The 23,259-nt window shown below is 50.4% G+C and overlaps 1 protein-coding gene across 3 annotated transcripts in view; it reads left to right on the top strand.

Annotated features, from left to right (window-relative positions):
- The window catches only part of SFXN5 (sideroflexin 5), a 69,750-nt gene extending 47,882 nt beyond the window's left edge, over nt 1-21,868 (top strand). For 2 of the 3 annotated variants that reach the window (XM_087965727.1, XM_087965726.1), the window contains 2 exons: nt 4,794-4,911; nt 20,345-21,868. In XM_087965727.1, coding sequence (XP_087821853.1) covers nt 4,794-4,911; nt 20,345-20,422 — 196 coding nt within the window. In that variant the 3' untranslated portion in view covers nt 20,423-21,868. The remainder of the gene's footprint in view (nt 1-4,793; nt 4,912-20,344) is intronic. The other variant, XM_087965728.1, reaches the window with a different exon arrangement.
- Nucleotides 21,869-23,259: the final 1,391 nt, after the last annotated feature.

The following is a 23,259-nucleotide window of genomic DNA, read 5'->3' as shown; positions in this document are numbered from 1 at the left end:
TATTTCTCTGCAATTACTCTTGTGTTCTTGGCAGCCTTTCGCAACCTTGAAAGGGCTTGCTCTTATCTGGGACAATTAGTTGTTCTTTTTTTGTAAATTTTATTTGAGTTTTCACAAAAAAAATACAAATAAAACATCTTTTTTGAAAATAGCATAATCCTGGGTTACATTTCTTTGTACAGACACAAATTCAATTTCATGCTCATTTTTATGTTCTATTCCATATCTTATTACTGTTTTACATTTTCTGCATAGCTTCTCCCCTCTTTTAATTTTCTCAATTTTATTTTAATTATCTCGTCTCAATTCAAATCATTATATTTATATTTTTTGTCTGTCCTGTTTCAATTATCTATTATCTTTTCTCATTAAACAAAGTTTCTCCTGTAGTTACTGATTGGAGTATGACGCCTTTATATCTTTTAAGTTTATCCATTTAACTCTTATTTAGGCTTCAATATATACCCTAAAGTTATAACATTCAATATAATACATAACTTCCATTCGGATTCTGCTTGGTACATTCTTAAAATACACACTATATTCTTTAAAAAAGAAAAATATATAAGTATATGTAATTAAAACAACACATTCCATTCCAATTCAATTCTTTCATTAATACTAATATTCATAAAAGTCTTAACTTCTTTAACATTACTTTTCAATTAAATATCATACTTCTATGGGAACAATTATAAGCTTTCCATAATTAAAATGTTCCCGTCCCTTCCTAATTCAATTATCTCATTTATTTTATTTCACTTATTTTATTAACAAACATTTCACTAAATTACACTATTTTATCCCTCATTTTAATCATACATTGTTTCCAATTTTCTAACGTTATTTCTATTACTAATATAACAATACAATCTTATGTACCTTTACAGAATCCCTTTTTCAGTTAAATTTTCACCCATTATCTCTAAATAGGTCCTGTTTCTCTATATCTTGTTCTGGTCCTTTATAACTTCTTATCCTTTCCTTCTTCCCTCTCTTCTTCTCTCTCCCCTTTTTACCCCCTTGTCTCTCTACCTCTATTTCTCTCTTCTGTATTCCCCTCTTCTGTTGCTTTCCAGTATTATACTTATTTTTTGAATTATTTTTCTTTTTTTTTGTTTTTTTTTAAGTCTTAAATTCTCCATTCTCTTTCCCCCCTTTCCTTTTTCTTCCCCACATAGAATTACTTGTTCATTAAAGATGGCTTCTTCTTTGTCCCAGTCTTCTTGTTTTGCAGTCTTTTCTTGTTGTTTCTCATAGTTCTAAATCTCCATTTCTAAGAATTGAAAAACGAAGCCAAAAGAACCCTTCCCTTCTTGTGCATCTTCTTTATACTTTTTAAGTTCCATTTTCAATTCATCCAGAAGTAGTGCCATTGTATAAATTTTTAAACAACCACCCAATTAATTTTAGTCATTCAAATGCAATAACCAAGAATCCAAAGATCACCAAGTAATCCAAATACATGCAAGCTGTTTCTTTTTGCTCTTTTTTTCACTTTCTCTTCCTGGGGTTCTACTATTTAGTTGCAAAGTTTCAGTTAAAATGTATCTTTTAGAAGTCTTGTTGAAGTTTTACTGTAGATTCTTTTTAATTCCAGGCAGTCTCCTCCCTCTTTCCAGCCCTTTTATTCTTTTTCTCTCCTTTCCTGCTTATGAAAAAAAAATTTAGTGTCCAGAAATCTTTATTATCCCTTTTGACATTTTGTTTTATTTTCAGCTTAATTGCCTATTGATGTCAAAACGGATTTTTCCGATTTCTTATTTAAGTCTCTTAGTTGTCAGTATAGGGAAAGAGAGAGAAGAAAAAAAAAACCCAAACCTTTCCCTTTTCACTTTCCTTCTCTGCTTCCGACTCTTCTTTGGGAGCGATGTTATTTTTTTGTAAGTTTAAATTCCAGGGTACCTTAGTTGTTGCTTTTGTAATTTAACCCGGTCAGCCAAAACTTTCACTTCTTATCTTCCTCCTGCACATTCTTTTCTGGTCGAGTTCTTCTTTGTGGTGGCCATTTCTGACCACCGCTGCAACCACCTTCAGGAAAGGGAGTAATGGCCAGCTGAGGAGGAGAGATGCGGCTCTCCTCAACCCTGCTGGCAGTCTCCCCCCTCTTCACCACCTCTATGGGGTGGCTTAGCCCCGAAACCAGCCGGCTCGGGGCGCTCCAGCGGCGAGCCTGGACCGAAACCATGCACGATCGCGGATTTCTGTCTATCGCCGAAGGAACTCAAACCGGAAGTCTGGGACAATTAGTTTTAATGACTCTTTGCTGCGAATGAACAGAATTCACAGAGAAGCATTAAAAAAAGCTTTGCTTTTATATATACTTTGTGTTTGTTTGATTTGAACGAGGCTTGGGTCAGAGTAGCCTGCCTCACAGAAGGACCGCAACTTCTATTTTGCTCAAGCTGAGCTTCCAGGAGCCTCCCTGAAGTTAACGGCATCCAGTAATTTCTAACCCTGGCTTTGTGACCGGCTGCAATGAGAATGCTCCAAAGGTGTGTCAGATTTTGCAGCAGAAATTCAAATCCAGAAAGCACACATATAAATGTCTGATTCAGCAAGCAGGATTCATTAATTTCTTTATATACATCATAACACGAGTAAAATGTACAATACCAATAGTAGATTCTTCTGACGTAACACAAGCAAAACACAAGCAGCAGCTTCAGAGCTGAGAGCAGAGACCAGAGCCACACCCAGGCCGCTTCTAGTTTCACTTTCCTTTTTTTTAAAAAAAAAAAATTTAATTTAATTTATTTTTTTAAAAATTACGAATCTCTGTGGATAAATTCACAGTGGAATTAAAAGGCAAGAATATTATGCGGTTTGGGATAGGTGGTATAAATGGGTAGAACACAGAAAGAAGAATTAATGTGTAGGAATAAATGCAAATATATGTATTATTAATGACACCATGCTGTTAATGTAAATAGAGATCTAGTTTCACTTTCCAGTTCAGCTCTCATTGGCTGGTCCGTTGCCACGCCTATTCGTTGACCGACTTTGTTACTTAGCTCTGTCCCAGTTCACAAATATACTCTGACAAGGTGCTTTTTCCAAAAGTCAGGTGGACTTCCTTGGTTTTTTTTTTTTTTTTCCCCTTGAAGACGCTTCGCTTCTCATCCAAGAAGATTCTTCAGTTCTGGAGAAAAACTGAACTGAAGAAGGTCCCTGGATGAGAAGCAAAGCGTCTTCAAAGGGGAAAAAAACAAAAAACCCCAAGGAAGTCCACCTGCCTTTGGAACAACCCTGAGCTGGATGATGGAGAACCTCCCTAGATAATGAAAACGGCCGTAGCTCCACCGGATTCCCCCTTGGGCTTCTCACAGCCTCCCTCCAAAGCTGACCTCCAAAGCTGACCGGCTCTTTCGCCTGGCAAAGAAAGCGGGGGAGTTGGGGGGCAGAGGCCGGGGTGGGTGGGTGGGCAAGGCTTGCCCTGGCTGGTGTGCAGGATCAGGGTGGCACCCTTGCAGGCAGCATCCGCGGCTTGCTGCGGTTTTTAAGAGCCGGGAACTGAAGGCTGGGTGTGTGTGTGTGTGTGTGAGCCTCCCTCTTGGCTAATTGTGAGTCATTTTGTCTGAACTTTGCCAACGCGGAGATCTAAGTCCCAATTAAGACATTACACTTGATGTGATAATTAAGGCTTTTTCTTTAATCCGGGCCATAAAACGCCTTCTAATTAGGAGGCCCATAGCCATTGCGATCTGAATTGGTCTGAGTTTAAAACACCCAGGGTGGAAGTCACACCTGGGAGCCAAGCCTCACCAAGGCAAGGCTCTCTAAATTGGTTCTGTTCCCTGTAGAAATGCACGGGGGTGGGGTGGGGGGTGGGGGGGAGCCCAACGGCTTCAATTAAGTGGCAGCAGCCCCCCCCCCCAAAAAGGAAATGGGGGTTGTGGCCTGGGGAAAAGAGGCGGCATCCCAGAGAGGCCAGGCGTGTCCTGCTTGGGCTCCAGTGGGCTGTCAGCTTTGGTGGCGAGGGTGCTGGGTAGAATTTCCAAGGGACACCGGCCACCTGCATCAGGTACACAGACAGGGGATGGGTTACCCTGAGAGGAGAAAAACCCGGTTGCCGGCAGAAGGAAGGGATGTCCCTGAAGGGAGGGGCGACCGCCTATGTCCTCCTGCCCTGCCTCCATGGCTCTGGTTTCTCCGGGGCCCTTAGACATGGTGGCCCCTTGGCAAGGCCAGCGTCTCAGTGTATTGCCCAACTAGGGAGGTGATGAACCCTTTGCCAAAGGTCTCAGGGATGGAGGACGAGGGAGGGGAAGAGAAGGCCGCCCGGGCAGGGAGGGGGCAGCAACACTTCAGAAGAACCGGGTGCCCTCGGTGCTGCTCCCGCCCTCTGGGCGCAAGGGGGGCAATTGTCAAGGGTCCTTTAGAGCCGGGAAGGGGTCACTGGGAGCCTTTGCTGTCTTGTCCATCCCCTCTTAAAGGGGTCCAGAGGGGCAGCCGTCATTGCCTCCCTCCTTCAACTCCACTGGGGGCAAAGGAAGTCTTCCAGAAACTCATCCAGCTTCCTGGTTTGCCCATCGTGGGTCCTTGAAGAGGAGAGAGGCTGGCTGGTTGGCTGGCTAGCAAAGACAGGCGATCGGGGCCTTTTCTGGCCAGGGTGGGTGACGAGGGCCAGACCCTCGCCCAAGAGAGAGTCCCTTCTGCAGACGGCCTCTCCTCCACCGCAGGCCCCTTGGGGGCTAAATTGCAGTGTCTTCTAGGGGGGCTGTGAGTGGGGGCAGGGAAGGGGGTCCCTGTGGGCTTCTCTGTCTGACGGTGACATCTGTCTTGTCTTCCAGGACGGCTTTTCTGCGCTCCCGACCTCGGCTGCTTCTCCCAGTCCAAAGCCTCGTGTGCCTTGCCGCCTTCGGCCTTGCCTTGCCTTTGGCCATCAGCCTCTTCCCCCAGATGTCCGAGGTCAGTGACACACTCGTTCTGGTCCCTGGGGGAGGGGGGGGCAAGGGGGGACTCTTGTGGAAGGGGCCAAGGGCACCCCTGAGCGCCCTCTCGGTCGACAAAGTGGCAGGTGTGGGGGTCCTGAGCCCACCTGTGTTAGAATTTCAAATTCAGAAAACACACAGATGGCTGATTCAGCAGGATTCATTCACTTCTTTATATACGTAATAACATGCTAAGTAAAGTTTACAATACCAATTGTAGATTCTTCCAACTGGGAGAAAGTTACAGGCAAAACACAAGCAGAGAAGCAAAATGGTTTCACTTTAGTTCAGCAGGCAAGCAAGCAAGTTTCAGTTTCCTCAGAGCTGAGCACGGAGCAGAGAGAAACCACGCCTAGATTCCTCCCAGTCCCCGCCCCCAATTCAGCTCCCATTGGCTGACCTTGTTAACCATGTCTCTGCCAGTTCATGAACATTCTGACAACCTGCTCCAGAGCCTGGGCTCAGAGCACCTGTAGGGGCTCACTCGTCTGCGGCTCCCGCTGCTTCTTGGAGGCACCAAAGGGCTGCTGCTTCCATGAATGGATGAGACCCCTACCACCCCATGGGACTATCCAGGAGCCCCCGAGTCCGATCTCTGCTGGCTCGGGGCAGAGACGCTGCTTGCAGCCTTTGTGGGGCGGGGGGCAAACGTAGAGCGTGTGGCACCCCAGAAAGTTGTTCTCGCTGCTGCCTCCCTCCCTCCGACCCCCCCCATTTCAAGGCCAAGCAAAGAGTCCCAGTCTCCGAGGCCTTTACAGCCTTTTGCTGCTTTTGTCCCCAAGGTGGCAGGCATGGCCCTTACTTGCAGGTCGCTTTCTGTTTAGGGGGCAGGCCCATCCATTTAACTTTACGGGGGTGCTAGATTTGATTGCCAATAGCTGCCCTTTCCTATCCGCTTACTGCAGTGAAAGGGTTTAGCCCATATATAAGCCGTGGAATAAATAACTGGGGAGGGGAGGGCTGCCAATTTGAGAAATAAATAAAAGGTGGGTTTGTTTTTTTTAAATTCCTTGTCGGTTACATCAATCTGTGGGGTTGGCGGCGGGATTTGCATGCCAAGGTCCCAGTTTGGGCAACAGTTTGAGAGTAAAAGCATTTTCCTCCTTTGTGCCTTGGGATCAGGGAAGGGCATCATCAGAGGAGTGCCGCCCTCCCCCTCCCTCGCCCCCTTCCCCCCCTTGCTGGCTTTGCAAAAGGCCACCTGGAGTTCCCGAAACCCTTTCATGAAACGCGCGGGGTGGAGGTGGGGGAAATCGGCCGCCCCGTTTTAATTAGAGCGCCACTTTAATTGATCCAAGGACTTGAATGGGTAACCCAGGGAAGCTGAGGGGAAGCCCCCCGAAGGGGCAAGGCAGGGCCGCATCTCAGGCCAGCGCAGAAAATCCGCCTTCGCTTGCTCTGCCCCTACAGGAAATGGGGCTGGGGGAGGAGAGAGGAGTGAAAACCCGGACCCTTTTGCGAGGCCCCCCACCCTCCAAAGGGGCCTGGGACAGCTGCAGCCCTGGGCCCCGGAGGCTGGGCCCCCGGCACCCCGAGAGGGCGGCCCTCCTGGGCGTTTTTGGTTTGGGCTCCTGAGGCGAGGGCTCGGAGGGCCTGTGGGGTGGAGGCTTGAGCCTGCCCACGTGGGAAGGCAACTGGTGCCTGGCAGGAGGGCCAGAAAGGTTTGGGGGGGCCTCCTGGTGGGTCTACGGCAGGGGTCCCCAAACTTGGCCACTTTAAGACTTGTGGACTTCAACTCCCAGAATTCTCCAGCCAGCACAGAATTCTGGGAGTTGAAGTCCACAAGTACTTAAAGTTGCCAAGTTTGGGGACCTCTGGTTTACGGCAAGTCACTCGCCACGGGACAGAAGTTAACACGACTACCGAAGAAAGAGAGGAATAAAATCACGAAAGGAAGGGAGGTCAAAAGGAGGGAGAAAAATGAAATGGGAAGGGGGAAAAAAAGATTAAAGTGATTTTTTAAAAACCGAATTTGTTGAATGGTCTCTCGGCGAGTTTGCCCTGTGGCGAGTTGTCCTGGGTTGGCTCTGATGTCCCAGAATGTTCCGGAAGGGCTCCGATATTGGAGAAGTCAAAATGGGGCCCCTTTTTTTTCCCCCGCTGCCTGGTTCCCCTTGCCAATCCCCCTGCCCTGGCTGCTTTCCTTGTCCCTTCGAGCCTTGCCTTCTGCCCCCTCCCTCCAGGGGGCCTTTCTAAGGGTGGATGGATGGATTTAGAGCAGGGGTGTCCAACCTTGGCCACTTTAAGACTTGTGGACTTCAACTCCCAGAATTCCTCAGCCAGCAAAGCTGGCTGAGGAATTCTGGGAGTTGAAGTCCACAAGTCTTAAAGTGGCCAAGCTTGGACACCCCTGATTTAAATGCTTGGGCTGCCCCCCTCCCATCCAAGGGGATTCTGCCTCCCTGGTGCTTCAGATGAGAGTCTTGGAGGGAGCTGGAAGAAGGGAGGGCGGAGCAGAGCAGGGGGGCTGAAGGGACCAAGGCCACGCAAGGGAGCCCAGCGCTTAGTTCCTCAGCAGGGCCAGCCAGATGCTGCTGGGTGTGTGTGTGTGTGTGTGTGTGTGTGTGTGGAAGGCACCAGATGTACAGGGGGAAGCGCCCAGCCCTGCCCCAGCACCTGAGAGGTGAATTGGAAACTTTCCAAGCCAGCGGCCATTGCCAGGTCTGGGGCTCTGAACTGCCCAAGTTAGCAGCGATGATTCCCTGCGTGATGCCCCCGTTTCAAGTTTCAAACCCTTTGCCAGTGGGAGGCAATGCTGCTTGCTTGCAGTGAGGAAGAAACTCCTCCTCCTCTTCCTGTTCCACCTCCTCCTCTTCCTCCACCTTTTTTCCTCCTCTTCCTCCACCTTTTTTTCCTCCTCTTCCTCCACCTTTTTTCCTCCTCTTCCTCCTTCTCCTCCTCTTCCTCCACCTTTTTTCCTCCTCTTCCTCCTCTTCCTCCTCCTCGTCCTCTTCCTCCACCTTTTATCCTCCTCTTCCTCCACCTTTTTTCCTCCTCTTCCTCCTTCTCCTCCTCTTCCTCCACCTTTTTTCCTCCTCTTCCTCCTCTTCCTCCTCCTCGTCCTCTTCCTCCACCTTTTATCCTCCTCTTCCTCCACCTTTTTTCCTCCTCTTCCTCCTCCTCGTCCTCTTCCTCCACCTTTTATCCTCCTCTTCCTCCACCTTTTATCCTCCTCTTCCTTCTCGTCCTCTTCCTCCACCTTTTTCCTCTTCTTCCTCCTCCTCTTCCTGTTCCTCCTCATCTTCCTCCACCTCCTCCTCTTCCTCCTCCTCCTCCTCTTCCTCCACCTTTTTCATCCTCTTCCTCCTCCTCTTCCTGTTCCTCCTCCTCCTCTTCCTCCACCTTTTATCCTCCTCTTCCTCCACCTTTTATCCTCCTCTTCCTTCTCGTCCTCTTCCTCCACCTTTTTCCTCTTCTTCCTCCTCCTCTTCCTGTTCCTCCTCATCTTCCTCCACCTCCTCCTCTTCCTCCTCCTCCTCCTCTTCCTCCACCTTTTTCATCCTCTTCCTCCTCCTCTTCCTGTTCCTCCTCCTCCTCTTCCTCCACCTTTTTCCTCCTCTTCCTCCTCCTCCTCTTCCTCCACCTTTTTCCTCCTCTTCCTCCTCCTCGTCTTCTCTTTCTCCTCTTCCTCCTCCTCTTCCTCCTCTTCCTCCACCTTTTTCCTCCTCTTTTTCTTCCTCTTCCTCCTCCTCCTCGTCTTCTCCTCCTCCTCCTCCTTTTTTCCTCTTCTTCCTCCTCCTCCTCCTCTCCTCCTCCTCCTCTTCCTCCACCTTTTTTTCCTCCTCTTCCTCTTCCTCCTCCTCGTCTTCTCTTTCTCTTCTTCCTCCTCCTCCTCTTCCTCTTCTTCTTCCTCCTCTTCCTCCTCCTCTTCCTCTTTCTCCTGGTACTCCCCTCTCTGGGCATCCGCAGGTGCCCCTCCGTCCCCCAAACATTCCAGCCTGTCCTTGGGAGGCAGCTGCCTTGCCCAGTCCATTCCCAGCACAGGTTGGGAGCAACTGTCCCTCCGCAGCTGGCCTGCCCTGTCCATGGGTGGAAGAGCAGCTGAAGGCCTGGCCCCGGGGAGCCCCGGCGTCCTTCTGGCTCCCCAAGGGGGTGGGTGGGAGCGGCTCTCCTTCGCCAATCTGTTTGAGGCCCCCTTTGCTGGCAGCGCCATGAGAGAAGCAAGAGGTTAATGAGCCAACGCCGCCGTGGTGTTGCGGCAGCAGCCGCACGATGACAGTGAGCAGCAATTACTAATTAGATGCAGTTTAACAGGAGGGGGGGAGTGACATCTCCTCTTCGCCAACTGTCAATAATTAGCAGATCTGGTGAGGCTGAAATGTGTCCACAGTTAAAAGGCGGCTCCTGCCTGGGAGAGGAGGAGGAGGAGGAGGAGGAGGAGGAGGAGGAGGAGGAGGAGGAGGAGGAGGAAGGTACTGCGAGGTCCTTGGTGTTTTTCTGAGCTTGGTTGTTTCCTTGCAGACATTTCATGACCCAACTAGATAACATCTTCATTGCTAGAAGGAGGAGGGGTTTGCAGGGAGGAGGAGGAAGAGGAGGAGGAGGAAGAGGAGGAGGAGGACCTCAGGGGGACAGGCAGGGACCAGCCTTTTCCACTGGGATTGAGCTGGTTCCGGCCTCAGGGCAGGCAGGGGCTTTTTCCGGGCAGTAGGGAGGCTGGATCCTGGTGCAGCCTCAGGGAAGGATCTCAGCCCTTCGAGTGGCAGGAATTGAATCCCGTGAGAACAAAGGATTGGCGTTCCCCTAAGCCAGTCAGTTGCCCAACATCTAAGCTGGCTTGTGGTCATTGCGTGAAGCCCTTGGTGAGTGGTGGCCGGGGTGCCATCAAGATTTCAGCCTAGCCCCAGAGGCCTTGCCTTGTTCCCAAATTTGGAACCGGCGTGGTTGCTGCTGGAGCTCCTTCTGGGGCTTATCCTGGACAGGAAAGACAGAGACGCTGAGTATGGGATGGCTCTTGTGCCCCGTGCCATGCCAGAACCACTCAGGCGCTCCCGGGCCAAGAAGGGAAGGAAGGAAGGGAAGGGAAGGAAGGGAAGGAAGGGAAGGAAGGAAGGAAGGAAGGAAGGAAGGAAGGAAGGAAGGAAGGAAGGAAGGAAGGAAGGAAGGAAGGAAGGAAGGAAGGAAAAGAAAGGGAATTGAGAGAGGGAAAGAAGGGAGGAAGGAAGGACAATGTTTCATCATAACAAAAGCCCCACTTTTTTCTTTTATGCCTTAAAATGTCGGCGAATGCTTCCTGCAGCTGATGCTCTGGCCTTAACAGGCTGCCTTGGGGGAGCTTTGCAAGATCGCAGCTCCCCCAAATGTTCATCCCCATGTGGGCCCCAGGAAGAAGAAACTCCACAAAGGACACCTGGTTGGCTTAGCTGGGCTCTCTTTTTACACCCGTGGACCCACATCCTCTGCAGGCACAGGAGCCACAAGGATTGGCAGCCTTGGGGGCACCTGCTCACCTGGGACGAGCCCGGAGTTTCTGAGAACCATCTGGAAGACCGTCATGAACTGCCGAATCCAGTGGTTTGAAGGGCCGTCACAGAGAGAAAGGGGGGGATGGGGTCAACTTATTTTCCAAAGCACCAGAAGGCAAGACAAAAAAACAACGGATGGAAACTAATCCAGGAGAGAAGCAACCTGGAATTAAGGAGAAACAGTGTGGACAATTAACCAGTGGAACAGCTTTGCCTTCAGACGTTGTGGGTGCTTCAACACCGGAGGTTTTTAAGAAGAGAAGTGGACAGCCACTTCTCTGAAATGGTGTAGGGCCTCTCCTACTTGAGCAGGGGGCTGGACTAGAAGACCTCCAAGGTGCCTCCTCTAGTCCGATTGATTGATGGAGTCCAAAGCTGCCCTGCAAGAGCCTAGGAAGAGCCCAGTATTCAAAGAAAAGAAAGAAAAGCTTCTGTCGAACAGTGAAACATGAATACGGAACCACATTTTTCTTCAAAGGTTTGTTCTCGTAAGCCTGGTTCTTGGTATTCAGAAGGGCCGAGCCTCGCTTCTGCAGAACCTGAAGGCCTGGCGTCCAGGGAAGATGGTCTTCCGCTGGACCAGGGCCAAGGGCCTTTCTGGACAGGGCTTTTTCTCTTGGGAAATGCTCTTCACCCTTGGTTGGCTTTGGTCCTGCTCTCTGGAACCAGAAAGGGCATCTCCTTCCTCTCCAGGTGAGCCGGAAGAGGCCACCGGGATTCCTGCAAGCTCTGCTTCCTCACCCCCTTTCAACTGTGTTTGCACCACTTCCCTGGGCCTAGGACCCTCCCCTAGGAGCCTTTGGATTGTCAGCCTCTCTGGGGGGGAGGGGAGAAAGACAAGGCTGGATGATGATGATGCCGCAGAGGCGGTCATTTCCCCCTTCCCCTCCACCAGCAGATCCCCCTGCCCCTTCCTCCAATTCTCTCTCGCTCTGTTGTGCAAACAGAGCATTCTTTCCCCCCCCCCCCCATGGGGGAAGGGAGGAGGGATCAGGACAAAGAGGTTCAAAGGCACCTTTTCACACCTGGCACCTGCGGGCTGCTTGGATGCTCAGCTGCCAACTCCAAAGGAGGTAGGAAAAGTCTTCCAGATCCCCGGTTGCAAAGAGAAAGTGGAGACTCTGAAAGCTGTTCCAGGGACATCACTCATCCCTTGGACATTCCCTGCTTTAAGATGTCAAACAGGAGGCGGTGATCAAAGCCAAGGCCGGAAGAGGCAAGGCTCCGCTCGGTGCCCTGGGGCAAGGAATTGCCCTTTCGGGATCTCGCAGCGGGCCTCCTTTGCCATGGAGACTAAAAGGCCAGGTGTGTGTGGGGGGAGGAGCAGATCGAGACCTTCGGAGGCCAAAGGTTCCGGAGGAAAATGCAGGCAAGACACCCCGGCCTTGGGCGACTCTCTCTCTCTCTCTCTCTCTCTCCAGGCTGGGTAAGGGTGGAATGAGGCTGTGCCTTAGAGAATCTCCACGGCCAGGAAACAAAGGCAGGGCAGGGGTGGGCCTCTTTGCAGTGCCTCTGAAGGAAAGGTTGGCCCGTTCAAGGTATTAAGGCAGCTCCTCCAGGGTCTGAGCCCCTCCGTGCACCAGCAGCCCCTCCCGGTACTTGGAGGGCAGGACACGTCCAGGATGGGATGGTGAGCCGGGTGCAGAATGCTTGACCAGCTTTGGGTCCAACCTAAACTCTTGCGCTCCCGAAATGTTCTGTCTTGTTTTGGCTGAGGTATTCCCAACTGGGGCAGAGGCCAGGGATGGGATTCAGCCGGTCCGCGCCACTTGGGGAGAAACCGGTCGTTACATTTCTGAGCAATTTTGTGAACCGGTTGTTGGAAGAAAGCATTCGGGTGGAGAACCGGTCGTTAAATTATTTGAATCCCACCACCACTGGCAAGAGACCCCCAGGGCTGCCCCATAGAAGACAGGGCAAGGATTGTTCAGAGCTGCTCCCAGGAAGGTGGACAAGAAACAAGCCGTTTAAATTACAAGATTTGGACGGAGGCATTAACCCCATGAACCGGAAGAGCCGCCAGTGCAGGGGCGGTTGGGGCTCTCCTTTCAGCAGAGGACTTGACACACACTTTTTTTAAAGCTCAGGACTTTTGCTCAGTCTAGATGATCTTCCAAGACCTCTTTCGGAAATACCAACCGAAAAATTCTTCCAGGGATCAGAGAAAAGGTAGAGCTGCTCCACCAGGCAACCCCGAAGAGCAGAAAGGAGTCAAACTTGAGACCGATAGGAAGTATGTCTGGGGCATCCCTGTTCGCTTCCCGTGAGTTCAACCTCCAGACTGCTGCAACCGGACTTGGAGGGGCCCCGTGAGCGGACAGACAAGGGCGGGAAGGCATGGGAGACCCTCCCCTCCCTCAGAGGGTTTGGGGAACTGCAAAAAGCAGGGCCTAGAACGGCTGGGGACAGATTGGGGTGCAGCTGCTCTGAAATTCTCTTAAAAATAATGTGATGCTTGCCGGAATTCTGTGTAGATTTGTCAAGAACCACATTTTCCCACCTTTTGCATTAAAAACCACATTTGGAGTGTTCTTAAGAGTTGTGTGCCTGGATGACTGGAAACCCCCAGAGTTTGTGAACCTTTAGGAATTTTCAATATTTCAGTATTTTAGCATAACCGTGTGCTAAAGTGTTACCTCTTTATCTGTTTTCCACATAAGTCCTCAGACTCGATAAAAAGAACTTAATGAAACACGGGAGTCAATGAACAAGCATAATATTTTTGGATCATTGATGGGGTGCCCTTTATCCAATTGGAGGACTTGTGTGGAGAACACATTAGATTTTATGCAGAAATATCGAGAGCACATATTCTTAAGCACCACTGGGATTTACTGTTATATCTTCAGATTCAAACACATTTAAGATTGCATTAATTATACAATTTATTGTTTATAGGCAATGCAGAGGCCCACTTGTTGATACCTATTTTTCAGGTTTTTCAAATAAATAGGAATTGTGTTTACGTAGTACTTCTTTCCAGAATGGCCAGCACATCTGTGTTTCATTTTCTGATTGATTGAATGGGTTCTTAATCGATTGTGGAAATGCTGGGGCCGTAATATGTCTGCTTCCAACAAAGCCATTGCTGCAGTCCCTCGTGGCAATGCCAGTCCATTTGGGGCTGGCTGGCAGGGTCCAAAAGCGGTTCGTAGGCTGATCCAAAAATTGCCCCCAAATCGTACTTTTCAGTCATTTCTTATTGTAGGAGTGAGTATTGGGTGGACAAGCTAAAGATTCGGTTCTTACTTTTAGATAAAAGTAAAGGAAAAGGTTCCCCTCACGCATATGTGCTAGTCATTTCCGGCTCTAGGGGGCAGTGCTCATCTCCATTACAAAGTCAAAGAGCCAGTGCTGTCCGAAGACGTCTCTATGGTCATGTAGCCAGCATGACTAAACGCCGATAAGGTGCATGGTTCCCTTCTCACCAAAGTGGCCCCTATTTTTCTACTTGCATTTTTACATGCTTTCGAACTGCTAGGTTGGCAGAAGCTGGGACAAGTAACGGGAGTTCACTCCATTATGCGGCGCTAGGGATTCGAACTGCCGAACTGCCGATCGACAAGCTCAGCGTCTGAGCCACCGAGCCACCGTGTCTTTTAGGATGAAATAAAAGCACGCTTCTCCAGTTCAGACGAATCGGTTCAGGTTGAGGAATTTAAAAAAAAAAAAAACTCAGAATGTTCTCAAGAGATCAAAGCATCAGCCTCCAAATTGCAGCTACCTGTTGTGCAAAGATTTACAATTTATGAAAGACTGTACGAAGCAGAAGTGAAACGCCGAGTATTGAATAGAGGACTTCATTCCGTAAAAAGTCTTAGAGCCGATTATACACTTGAATGTAAGTCAGCAGGTGTGGTGGCGAGAATAGGCAAGGCAACTTTGCATTGGTTTCCTATATTGCTCTTGGGTTGTGGGGTTCGACGTGGAGGAGCACCCCCTTTTAGGATGGATGTAGGGAAACGAACGGATTCACAGATGAACGAAGATCCGGAGAACATCCTATGCAGAGAGGAAGAGAAGGATTAGGGTTGATATGAAAGCAATCGCCTTTGGGACATCCTTGGACTGCCTTGGCTTTTTTGGCAGCTGGCTCATACGTAAACATTGGTCCACTAGGACAGCTAGATCTGTCTTGGAGTTGCTGCTATTAACCCAGGTACCACCAACTCTATACTCTCGCTTTGGGCCAGGTGCCGAGCGCAAAGTGGCTTTGCACTAAATCCTATGCACCTAACCCACTTTGGGTGACTGTTGGATGGTTTGGCTGGCACTGCTCCCTTCGCTGCCTGGTTTGCATTTGATCCATAAGTTGTTCCGGAGAGGGGCTGAGATGGGGGATGGGGCGTGGGAAGAGGGAAGGTGGGGGGAAACCAACATTTGGATGAACAGATCCGGGACCATGTTTGTCAAGGTTAAATGAAGTTTTGATGACCTGCAAGTAGGGGAATGTGGATTGTCTGTCCTATCAACAGGAGAGACCTTCAAATTTCTAGGTTCTATCATATCACAAGACCTAAAATGGACACCTAACATTCAAAAACGTCATCAAAAAAGCACAACAAAGAATGTTCTTTCTGCGTCAACTCAGAAAGCTCAAACTGCCCAAGGAGCTGCTGATCCAGTTCTACAGAGGAATTATTGAGTCTGTCATCTGCACCTCTATAACTGTCTGGTTTGGCTCTGCAACCCAACAGGACAGACACAGACTTCAGAGAGTAATTAGGACTGCAGAAAAAACAATTGCTACTAACCTGCCTTCAATCGAGGACCTGTATCCTGCACGAGTCAAAAAGAGGGCTGTGAAAATATTTACAGACCCCTCACATCCTGGACATAAACTGTGTTTCAACTCCTCCCCTCAAAACGACGCTATAGAGCCCTGCACACCAGAACAACTAGCCACAAGGACAGTTTTTCCCCGAATGCCATCACTCTGCTAAACAAATAATTCCCTCAACACTGTCCAACTATTTACAAGTCTGCATTACTATCTTCTTATCACTCCTTATCGCCCATCCCCTCCCACTTGTGACTGTATGACTGTAACTTTGTCACTTGTATCCTAACGAATTATATTGACTGTTTCCTGGTATGATTTGATTGCTTATTGTACCCTATGACTATCATTAAGTGTTGTACCTGATGATTCTTGACTCTTGATGAATGTATCTTTTCTTTTATGTACACTGAGAGCATTTGCACCAAGACAAATTCCTTGTGTGTCCAACCACACTTGGCCAATAAAGAATTCTGTCTATCTTTCAGTTTTGCACGCGGATTCTCACTGCCATACTTATGTGCGATTAAAATTATTCTTCTGCCCATTTTCAGAGGGCGGGATCTGTTGACCTTCCTCCCGTGAAGACCCGTTCACTGGGGGGGGGGGGAATCAGCGACCCAGAGAGCAGTGGGCTGCCCTGCAAGCAGAGACCAGGCGGCCCCTCTCTCTGCATATTTGTGGTATGAGCCCATGTCCACGGGTGCTGGGCGCAGCTGCTGCCCGGTCTCAGCCTGGCCGGCCCCTCGGAAGTGCACAGGCCAAGGTGGCGCCAAGCTGGAGGTGGCCTCCATGGCTTTGCCAAGAGGGAACTGGGCTTGGCGGGTCCAACAAAGGGGCTCAGTGGGCCCACACCTTCCAGCGGCTGGCGCAGTGGCCCTCCTCCACGTCAGCCGGTCCCACCCTCCCCTCGTAGGAAGGCCTCCGCCGTCTCCCTTTCCGCTTTCTGCTTTGTGTTTAAATAAGAAAAGAAATGGTGAAGTTGCTAATAATGGCTCTAAGAGAAAATATGCTACATCTGCTATGGATAGCAGTACAAAATTAGCTACTCACACCTCTGACACCCAAGATGTCTTCACTTAAAATACCCGTCGGCTTCCTTTACATAACTTTGCTGATGATATTTAAAAGAAATACAATTTTGCAATTACTTCTTCTTTCTGGTGTATATCATTTTCTTTTTATGTTTATATATTTCTGCTTCATTAGTGCAGACTGAAGGGTGATTAGATCCCTTCAAACATTTTACAGAGGTTAAACGTTGATTAAGATTTAATTATTACTGTAAATAGCTTGGAATGACATATGGTGCCAAAACCTGACATATGTGCATTTGAATAAATGAAGTGCTATTTCCCAGGATGCACCAGGAACTGTTTAACAGCTTTGGTGAAGGGTTATGTTGCACCTCATGTTAAGATTTCTTGGATGTTATATTTTGTTGGGTTTCTGCAGCTGAAAGCTAAGAACAGTTTTTTCCAGTTTTTAAAAACATTGAATATTTTAAATACCTAAATTGTTTTGCACAATTTTTTGCTAATTTGTCTAACTAGGTTAAACATTTTCAAAAGCTTTTAGGTTTTCCATGTAGGTTTCCTAGCGTTGTTGTGTCAGCCTTTGGCACTGCCTCCCGTCGATACCGTTTTGAAGATTATAAAAAGTAATAATTTTAAAAGGAGCATTTTGGGTGGCTGCACCTGCTTACGCCCCTTCCAGGGTTCTGACCTTCCCTTGGGAGGCTCCAGAGCCTGCGGGATCAAAACAAGATTTTAGTACCGAGGGGCAGTATTTATTTTATTTCCTTCCTCAACTGACATAGTCACTCATCTTGCGGGAATCATAAAGCCACCCGTATCCAAAGCCAACAGAACCGACTGGCAGGGGAGGGCATCATTCAGACTTCTCCAAGAAACGGGTTCCCTCAACCCTTTGGGGGCCACTCAGAGGTGGGCATTCAGCAGGTTCTGACCAGTTCTGGAGAACCGGTAGCGGAAATGTGGAGTTGTTCGGAGAACTGGCAAATCCCACCTCTGACTGGCCCCGCTAACCCCATCTCTTCTCTGCCTCCCATTGAGTCCCATCTTAGTCTTTTGTTGCCCCTGCGCAGGAGAACGGAGCTGGAAAACAGGTTAGCGGGGTGGGGAGGGAAGGGGGATTTTACAGTCTCCTTCCCCTGCCACTCCCACCAAGCCACGCCCACCAAGCCAAGCCACGCCCACAGAACCGGTAGTAAAATAATTGAATCCCACCACTGGGGCCTCTATGTCTTCAGAGTTTAGAAAAGCCAAGTGGGGCTGGAAGTGTGTGGGGGGGGAGATGAAAAGAGGCATTCCACTTCCTTAAGTCTTGCAAACCCATTTTGAAACCCTCTGTGTTGTATCCACCGGGGGTCTTGGACAGTGGTGGGATTCAAATTTTCTTACTACAGGTTCTGTGGGCGTGGCTTGGCGGGCCTGGCTGGGGAAGGAGACTGTCAAATCTCCAGTCAGAGGTGCTATTTGCCGGTTTTCTGAACTCAGGATTTCAGCTACCAGTTCTCCAGAACCTGGTCAGAACCTGCCTGAACGCCACCTCTGGTCTTGGGTCCTCTGGCTGACTAAAATGGGGCACAGGTGCTGCCCGTGATGGAGGCGTGGGACATTTGGGGATGCCGGAAAGACCTTTCAAAACGAGGGAAGGACATGCCAGAGGGAAGCCAAGCCCCCTTGGTGTGGGGAGCAGAGAGGCAGCATTGAGGCGGCTTGCAAGGAGCGTCCAGCGTGGGATGTTGTGGCATGAACAACATACATACTGTGGCACTGAGCGGACAGGTTTCTGGCTGGTACTGGCTCTGTAAGGGTAAAAGGATGATCTTGTTTAGGATGGGGTGGCCCCAGAGGGGGGACTATGTGGCCTTCCATTCCAGGAGAAAGAGGGGGTCCTCCTTGGACCCCGGCCTCTCCTGGGAGTCCAGACTGGACACAGCAGCAGGTCCTTTGGGGCGCAATCGTGGCTTGTAGACCCCCGGGAGGGGCCGGTCTCTGCACCCCGGGCCTCTTACCCTCAGTCAAAGCACCAGGGGGACCTCCCTATCTCCCTCCCACCTCCCCCTTTCGCTTTCAGCCTCCCAACTCCGAATGTTGGCTTCTGCCGGCACTTCCTCTGGGCTCGGTGTCGCAGCTGTGCTGTTGAGATGCTTCCAGATGATTCTTCCCACTTTCTCTATTTCCCACCTGTCCCTCTAAGAGACAGGCAGCCAAAGGCAGCCACCAAGACTGTGCGCGCGTGTGTGAGTGTGAGTGTGTGCTGAACTGGTGATTCCTCGCGCCTGGCAAGACTGTGTGTGTGGCGCTCAAGACGGCCACGGACGGGGCGGGGCTTGGGCCACGATGAAAATCCACGGGGGTTCCTGCAGAACTCTCCGTTGGTGTGCTAACAGACTCCACTCATGTCACTGGTATAACTTTGGTGTGTGTGTGTGTGTGTAAGTAATGAATTAAAATCTATTATCGCTCAAACCGCTCCGATAGAGCCGTAAAGCACTATAAGTCCAAGTGCTTTTGCTGTTGCTAATTAGAGCAGCTTTCCTCCTTCCTTTGACGACACGAATGGGTGGGTTGCTCGGGCTCCGCTTATGCTGGCAGGGGATGATGGGTAGCTGTGCTCCTGTCATGTGTCTGCACACCCACTGCCTCACACACACACACCCCTCCCATCTTCCTGGGGAAGGAGGCTCCAGATCCAAGGCGCTGGGGAAGCAGAAGTCCCCTGCACCTGGCCCAGTGGTGGGATTCAAATTTTTTTACTACCGGTTCTGTGGGCATGGTGTGGCTTGGTGGGCGTGTCAGGGGAAGGATGCTGCAAAATCCCCATTCCCTTCCCACCCCCCTAACCTGCTTTCCAGCTCCGTTCTCCTGTGCAGGGCAACCAAAGAAGATCCAGCCAATCAGCTGGGACTCGGGAGGCAGGGAATAGATGGGGTTGGCAGGGCCAGTCAGAGGTGGGATTTGCCGGTTCTCTCAACTACTCAAAATTTCCGCTACCGGTTCTCCAACAATCAGCTGGGTCCGAACTGGTTCGCTCCTACGAGCATGTGGGGGCTTTTTTAAACATGGAGCACGTGCACAGAGGAGTGTTCGATGCATGCGTGCGCATACACCGACCCGGTTGTTATACCGGTTGAATCACACCCCTGCTCTCGGGCCTCGGCTGCTCCAAGTAGCCTCTCAGAACCAACCTGTGCCAGGGCTCCGGCTTCCACCCCCATTTAAATCATGAATCTCTAGCCGCATCTCTCCGAGTTTAAAGAAGATTTATTAGGAGTGACCATACCTGGGTGTAGCCGACTCTGAGACACATCATTCATTTGACCCTTGACCCTGGTCTTCCCCCCACCCCCTGGATGTATCTTCTCCAATGGGACACATCCATAGCCAAGAGTCACCAATCATGCTCTCCAGTAATAATCTTGTGCGCCAGAAGCTTCAGTTGCCTAGAAATTATCTATAAGCATTTAAGGCAGTGGTGGCTAACCTTTTGGGGCTCCTGTGCCAAAAAGTTTGTGTGTGTTTGCACGCTCATGCTCGCGTGCCAGCACCCAGAAGGCAATGCGCATCCCCCCACGCTCCCTACACATGCCTGTGCAATCCCCCCCTGCGGCCCCCTTACCGGCACCGCACCTCACAGCTGATTTTCAGCCGGTTTCAGGCCTTTTTCGGCTTCCCAAAGGCTTGAGGAAGGCTTCTGCAGGCCAAAAATTAGGCCCGTTTCGTCACTTACAGTATTTCCGGAAAACAGAAAGTGACGAAACGAGGCTGGTTTTCAGCCTGAAGCCTCTGGGAGGCCGAAAAAGGCCTCAAACCAGTCGAAAATCAGCGGTGAGGCGCGCACATGCGCAGTGAGGTAAGTTTGCCTGCAGCCTGCGTGCCGGAACAGATGGCTCTGCGTGCCACCTGTGGTACACGTGCCATAGGTTCACCATCACGGATTGAAGGAATGCACTACTTCCTCCACTTCCTTTCTGCTGACAACTCTAAAATCTTTATGAGTTGACAACCTGGGTGAGCAGAGGAGATCCAAGAGGTCCGGGCGTGGTACCTCTTAGCCTCTCTGCCCCCTGGCAGCTTTCGTGCCCCATCCAGGGGCCTCCTTCTGACCCCATTTTCCTGCCTTCTTCTTCTCGGCAGATCGAGACCGCCCGCTTGGAGCCGGACATCGCTCAGGCCACCGCCAGCCTGACCGTCACCTACAACAAAGGGCTGTAAAGCCGAAGCCAGCCCAGCCCTCAGCACCCAAGACGGTGGCAGCGGCAGCAGCAGCAGCGGCGGCGGAGGCACAGAGAGGCGCGAAGGGAGGAGGGGGGCTGGTGGGGAGGGGGCGGAATACAATAGGAAGGAGAAGACGAGGAAGCTGTGGCTTGTAACATCTTCCCTCCGTCAAGAACGGAGTGTAAATTAGCACTTTCCCGAGACCCGGTATCTCACGTTGGTCGAAAAGATTAATATTTAAAGTTCTCAATTAGCGACAGTAACAGCACAAAGAGAAGAGGGGGGGGGGAAGGAAGGAGGCAGGAACTGTTGGGTGAGGGGAAGGGGCTGTTGGAAAGTCTGACTTCCTCTGGCTCTGCTGAGCTCCAGGCCAGCCTGGCAACCCACCCCTCCACCCCCAACCAGATGTTTGGGGGTGCAGCTTTCAGGATCCCAGGCACCCATGGCCAAGCAGGGAGGTGCAGTCCCAGATAGTTTGGGGACGGGGGGGGGAGCAACTGCAGAACTATGGGGAGGGGGACCGCCCTGCTCCTCCTTTCAGGCTGGAGGGCCAAGCTGCAACTCTTTTGAGTAGGCGGCTTTTCAGTCCTGGCTGGAGCTGTGAGGGTCACTTTGATCGTAAGCCCTTCTCAGGGCTTCCTTGCTCCTCCCTGGGACCCCTCCCCCTTTTCCCTGAGCAGAGCCGCCTCCTGCAGCCCTCAGGAGGTGGGGCATTGAACCCAGGAGCTCTTGGAGGGGCAGCTGGGGTCGTCCTTTCTGTGTTGTGGGGACAGGGTTTTTTTTGGCTTTTAGACTCCCATGGAGGGAGGGAACCTCCCTGCAGTGGCCCTCCCCACGGGCCCTTCAAACCCAGGGCAGAGGAGGGCCTCTTTTTATGGGGCCAGCCGTGGGACGGAGGCCAGGCCAGGGCTCTTCCCTTCCCACTGCACTCCACACACACCACCCGGGAGGGCCTTGGGGCAGGGACATAAGGGGGTGGGGAGGCAGCCATACTGGGTGGGTGGGGGGCAGAATATGGGGCAGCAACAGCAATCAGCCCTAGAGCCTTAGAGGTTGGGGGCCACAAAGAGGCTGGTTCTAGCCCACTGAAAATAGGCAGCCTGCTCACACACACCCCAACCCCTGAAATACTTTTTCTGGCTCCCTCCTGAAAGCCCCCCCAGCCCCCCGCGTATTATGGCTCTTGCAGGTTCTCCACAGGCAGTGCTGGTTGCAGCTCTGGGAGCGCTTCAGAGAGGGGGTTTCTCTGATCGACCCCTTCTTTTGGAGAGGGGGGGGGTGGGGGCTGAGCTTTGCCTGCTGTTTTAATTCTCACAGGACTGGCCAGCACTTCCTGCCTTCGTGGGAGTGGATGTGGCACATTGGTGTCTGAGACCAACTGCCAAAGGCTGTAGGTTGGTAGATTAGGAAAGAAAGAAAAGGAAGAGAAAGAAAAGGAAGGAAGGAAGGAAGGAAGGAAGGAAGGAAGGAAGGAAGGAAGGAAGGAAGGAAAGAAGGAAAGAAAGAAAGAAAGAAAGAAAGAAAGAAAGAAAGAAAGAAAGAAAGAAAGAAAGAAAGAAAGAGAAAAAGAAAGAAAAAGAAAGAAAGAAAGAGAAAGAAAGAGAAAGAAAGAAAGGAAAGGAAAAGAAAGAAAAGGAAAAGAAAGAAAGAAAGAAAAAGAAAGACAGAAAGAGAAAAAGAAAGAGAAAGAAAGAAAAAGAAAGAGAAAGAAAGAAAGGGAAAGGGAAAGAAAGAAAAGGAAGAGAAAGAAAGACAGACAGAAAGAAAGAAAGAAAGAAAGAAAGAAAGAAAGAAAGAAAGAAAGAAAGAAAGAAAAAAAAGAAAAAGAAAAAAAAAAGAAAAAGAAAGACAGAAAGAAAGAAAAAAAGAAAGAAAGGGAAAAGAAAAAGAAAGAAAAGGAAAAGAAAGAAAGACAGAAAGAAAGAAAAAGACAGAAAGAGAAAAAGAAAGAAAGAGAGAAAGACAGAAAGGAGAAAGAAAGAGAAAGAAAGAAAGAAAGGGAAAGGAAAGGAAAGAAAGGGAAAGGAAAGGAAAAGAAAGGAAAGGAAGAGAAAGAAAAAGACAGAAAGACAGACTTTCACAGCCAAGTAGTGCCACAGGAGGAAGTGCCAGTTTAGCAGACAGCAGGCTTCATCCGATGACTGGCAGAGCCAGGGGCTGAGCTGAGTGAGCCTCTTTGCAGCATTCATTACGCTTCCTCACCTTCCTTCCTGTTGTTGTTTTGGGTGGGTGTTGTGGAAACTCAGGTAATGAGATTAAATTTCAGGCGAGTGTATTGGGCCGACCCTAAACATGTGAACGCAGCCCTTGTGCCTTGGGGGGGGGGGCTGAGACGGTGCCTCTGCCCAAACCAGACCTTGCCTCCCCAGACCCTTTTCGTGCCCCCTGGACCCCCTGCCCGGTTAGTCCCCTAAGTCGGGGGCTGGGTGAAATTGGTTTTTGTCTTCCCAAAGCGTTGGGGGCAGTGGGGCACAGCCAAGCCTCTTCAAACTTGCCCCAAAGGGAAGCTCCTCCGAGGAGACCCCCACCCCTCCACCCCCAACCCCCAAAGGAGTACCCTGGGCGCTCAGACTCTGCATCTTAATCTCCCAGCTGGGGCTGAAGCAGGAAATGCCCGGGGGTGGGTGGGGGGTGGCGGTGGGTGCAAGCCTCCCCTCCCTCCGCCCAAGGGTATGTTTGGGTCGCGAAATCCACGCCCGTCGGGGGCTTTCGCTCACCCAGAGGGAGGGGCTCCACCTTGATCCCAGCGGATTATTTTAAACTCCCCCCCAAAAAAACAAGATTCCAAGGATGTTTTTTTAGCCCAGCAAAAGTGAACCGTCCCTCGCTCCAAA

The sequence above is a fragment of the Notechis scutatus genome, chromosome 4, assembly GCF_049901735.1.
Source record: "Notechis scutatus isolate UNSWTSFEM ecotype Mainland chromosome 4, rNotScu1.2, whole genome shotgun sequence".
NCBI classification, from domain to species: Eukaryota; Metazoa; Chordata; class Lepidosauria; order Squamata; family Elapidae; genus Notechis; species Notechis scutatus.
The sequence above is the reverse complement of the archived record's forward strand: the minus strand, read 5'-3'. Positions and strand labels throughout refer to the sequence as shown.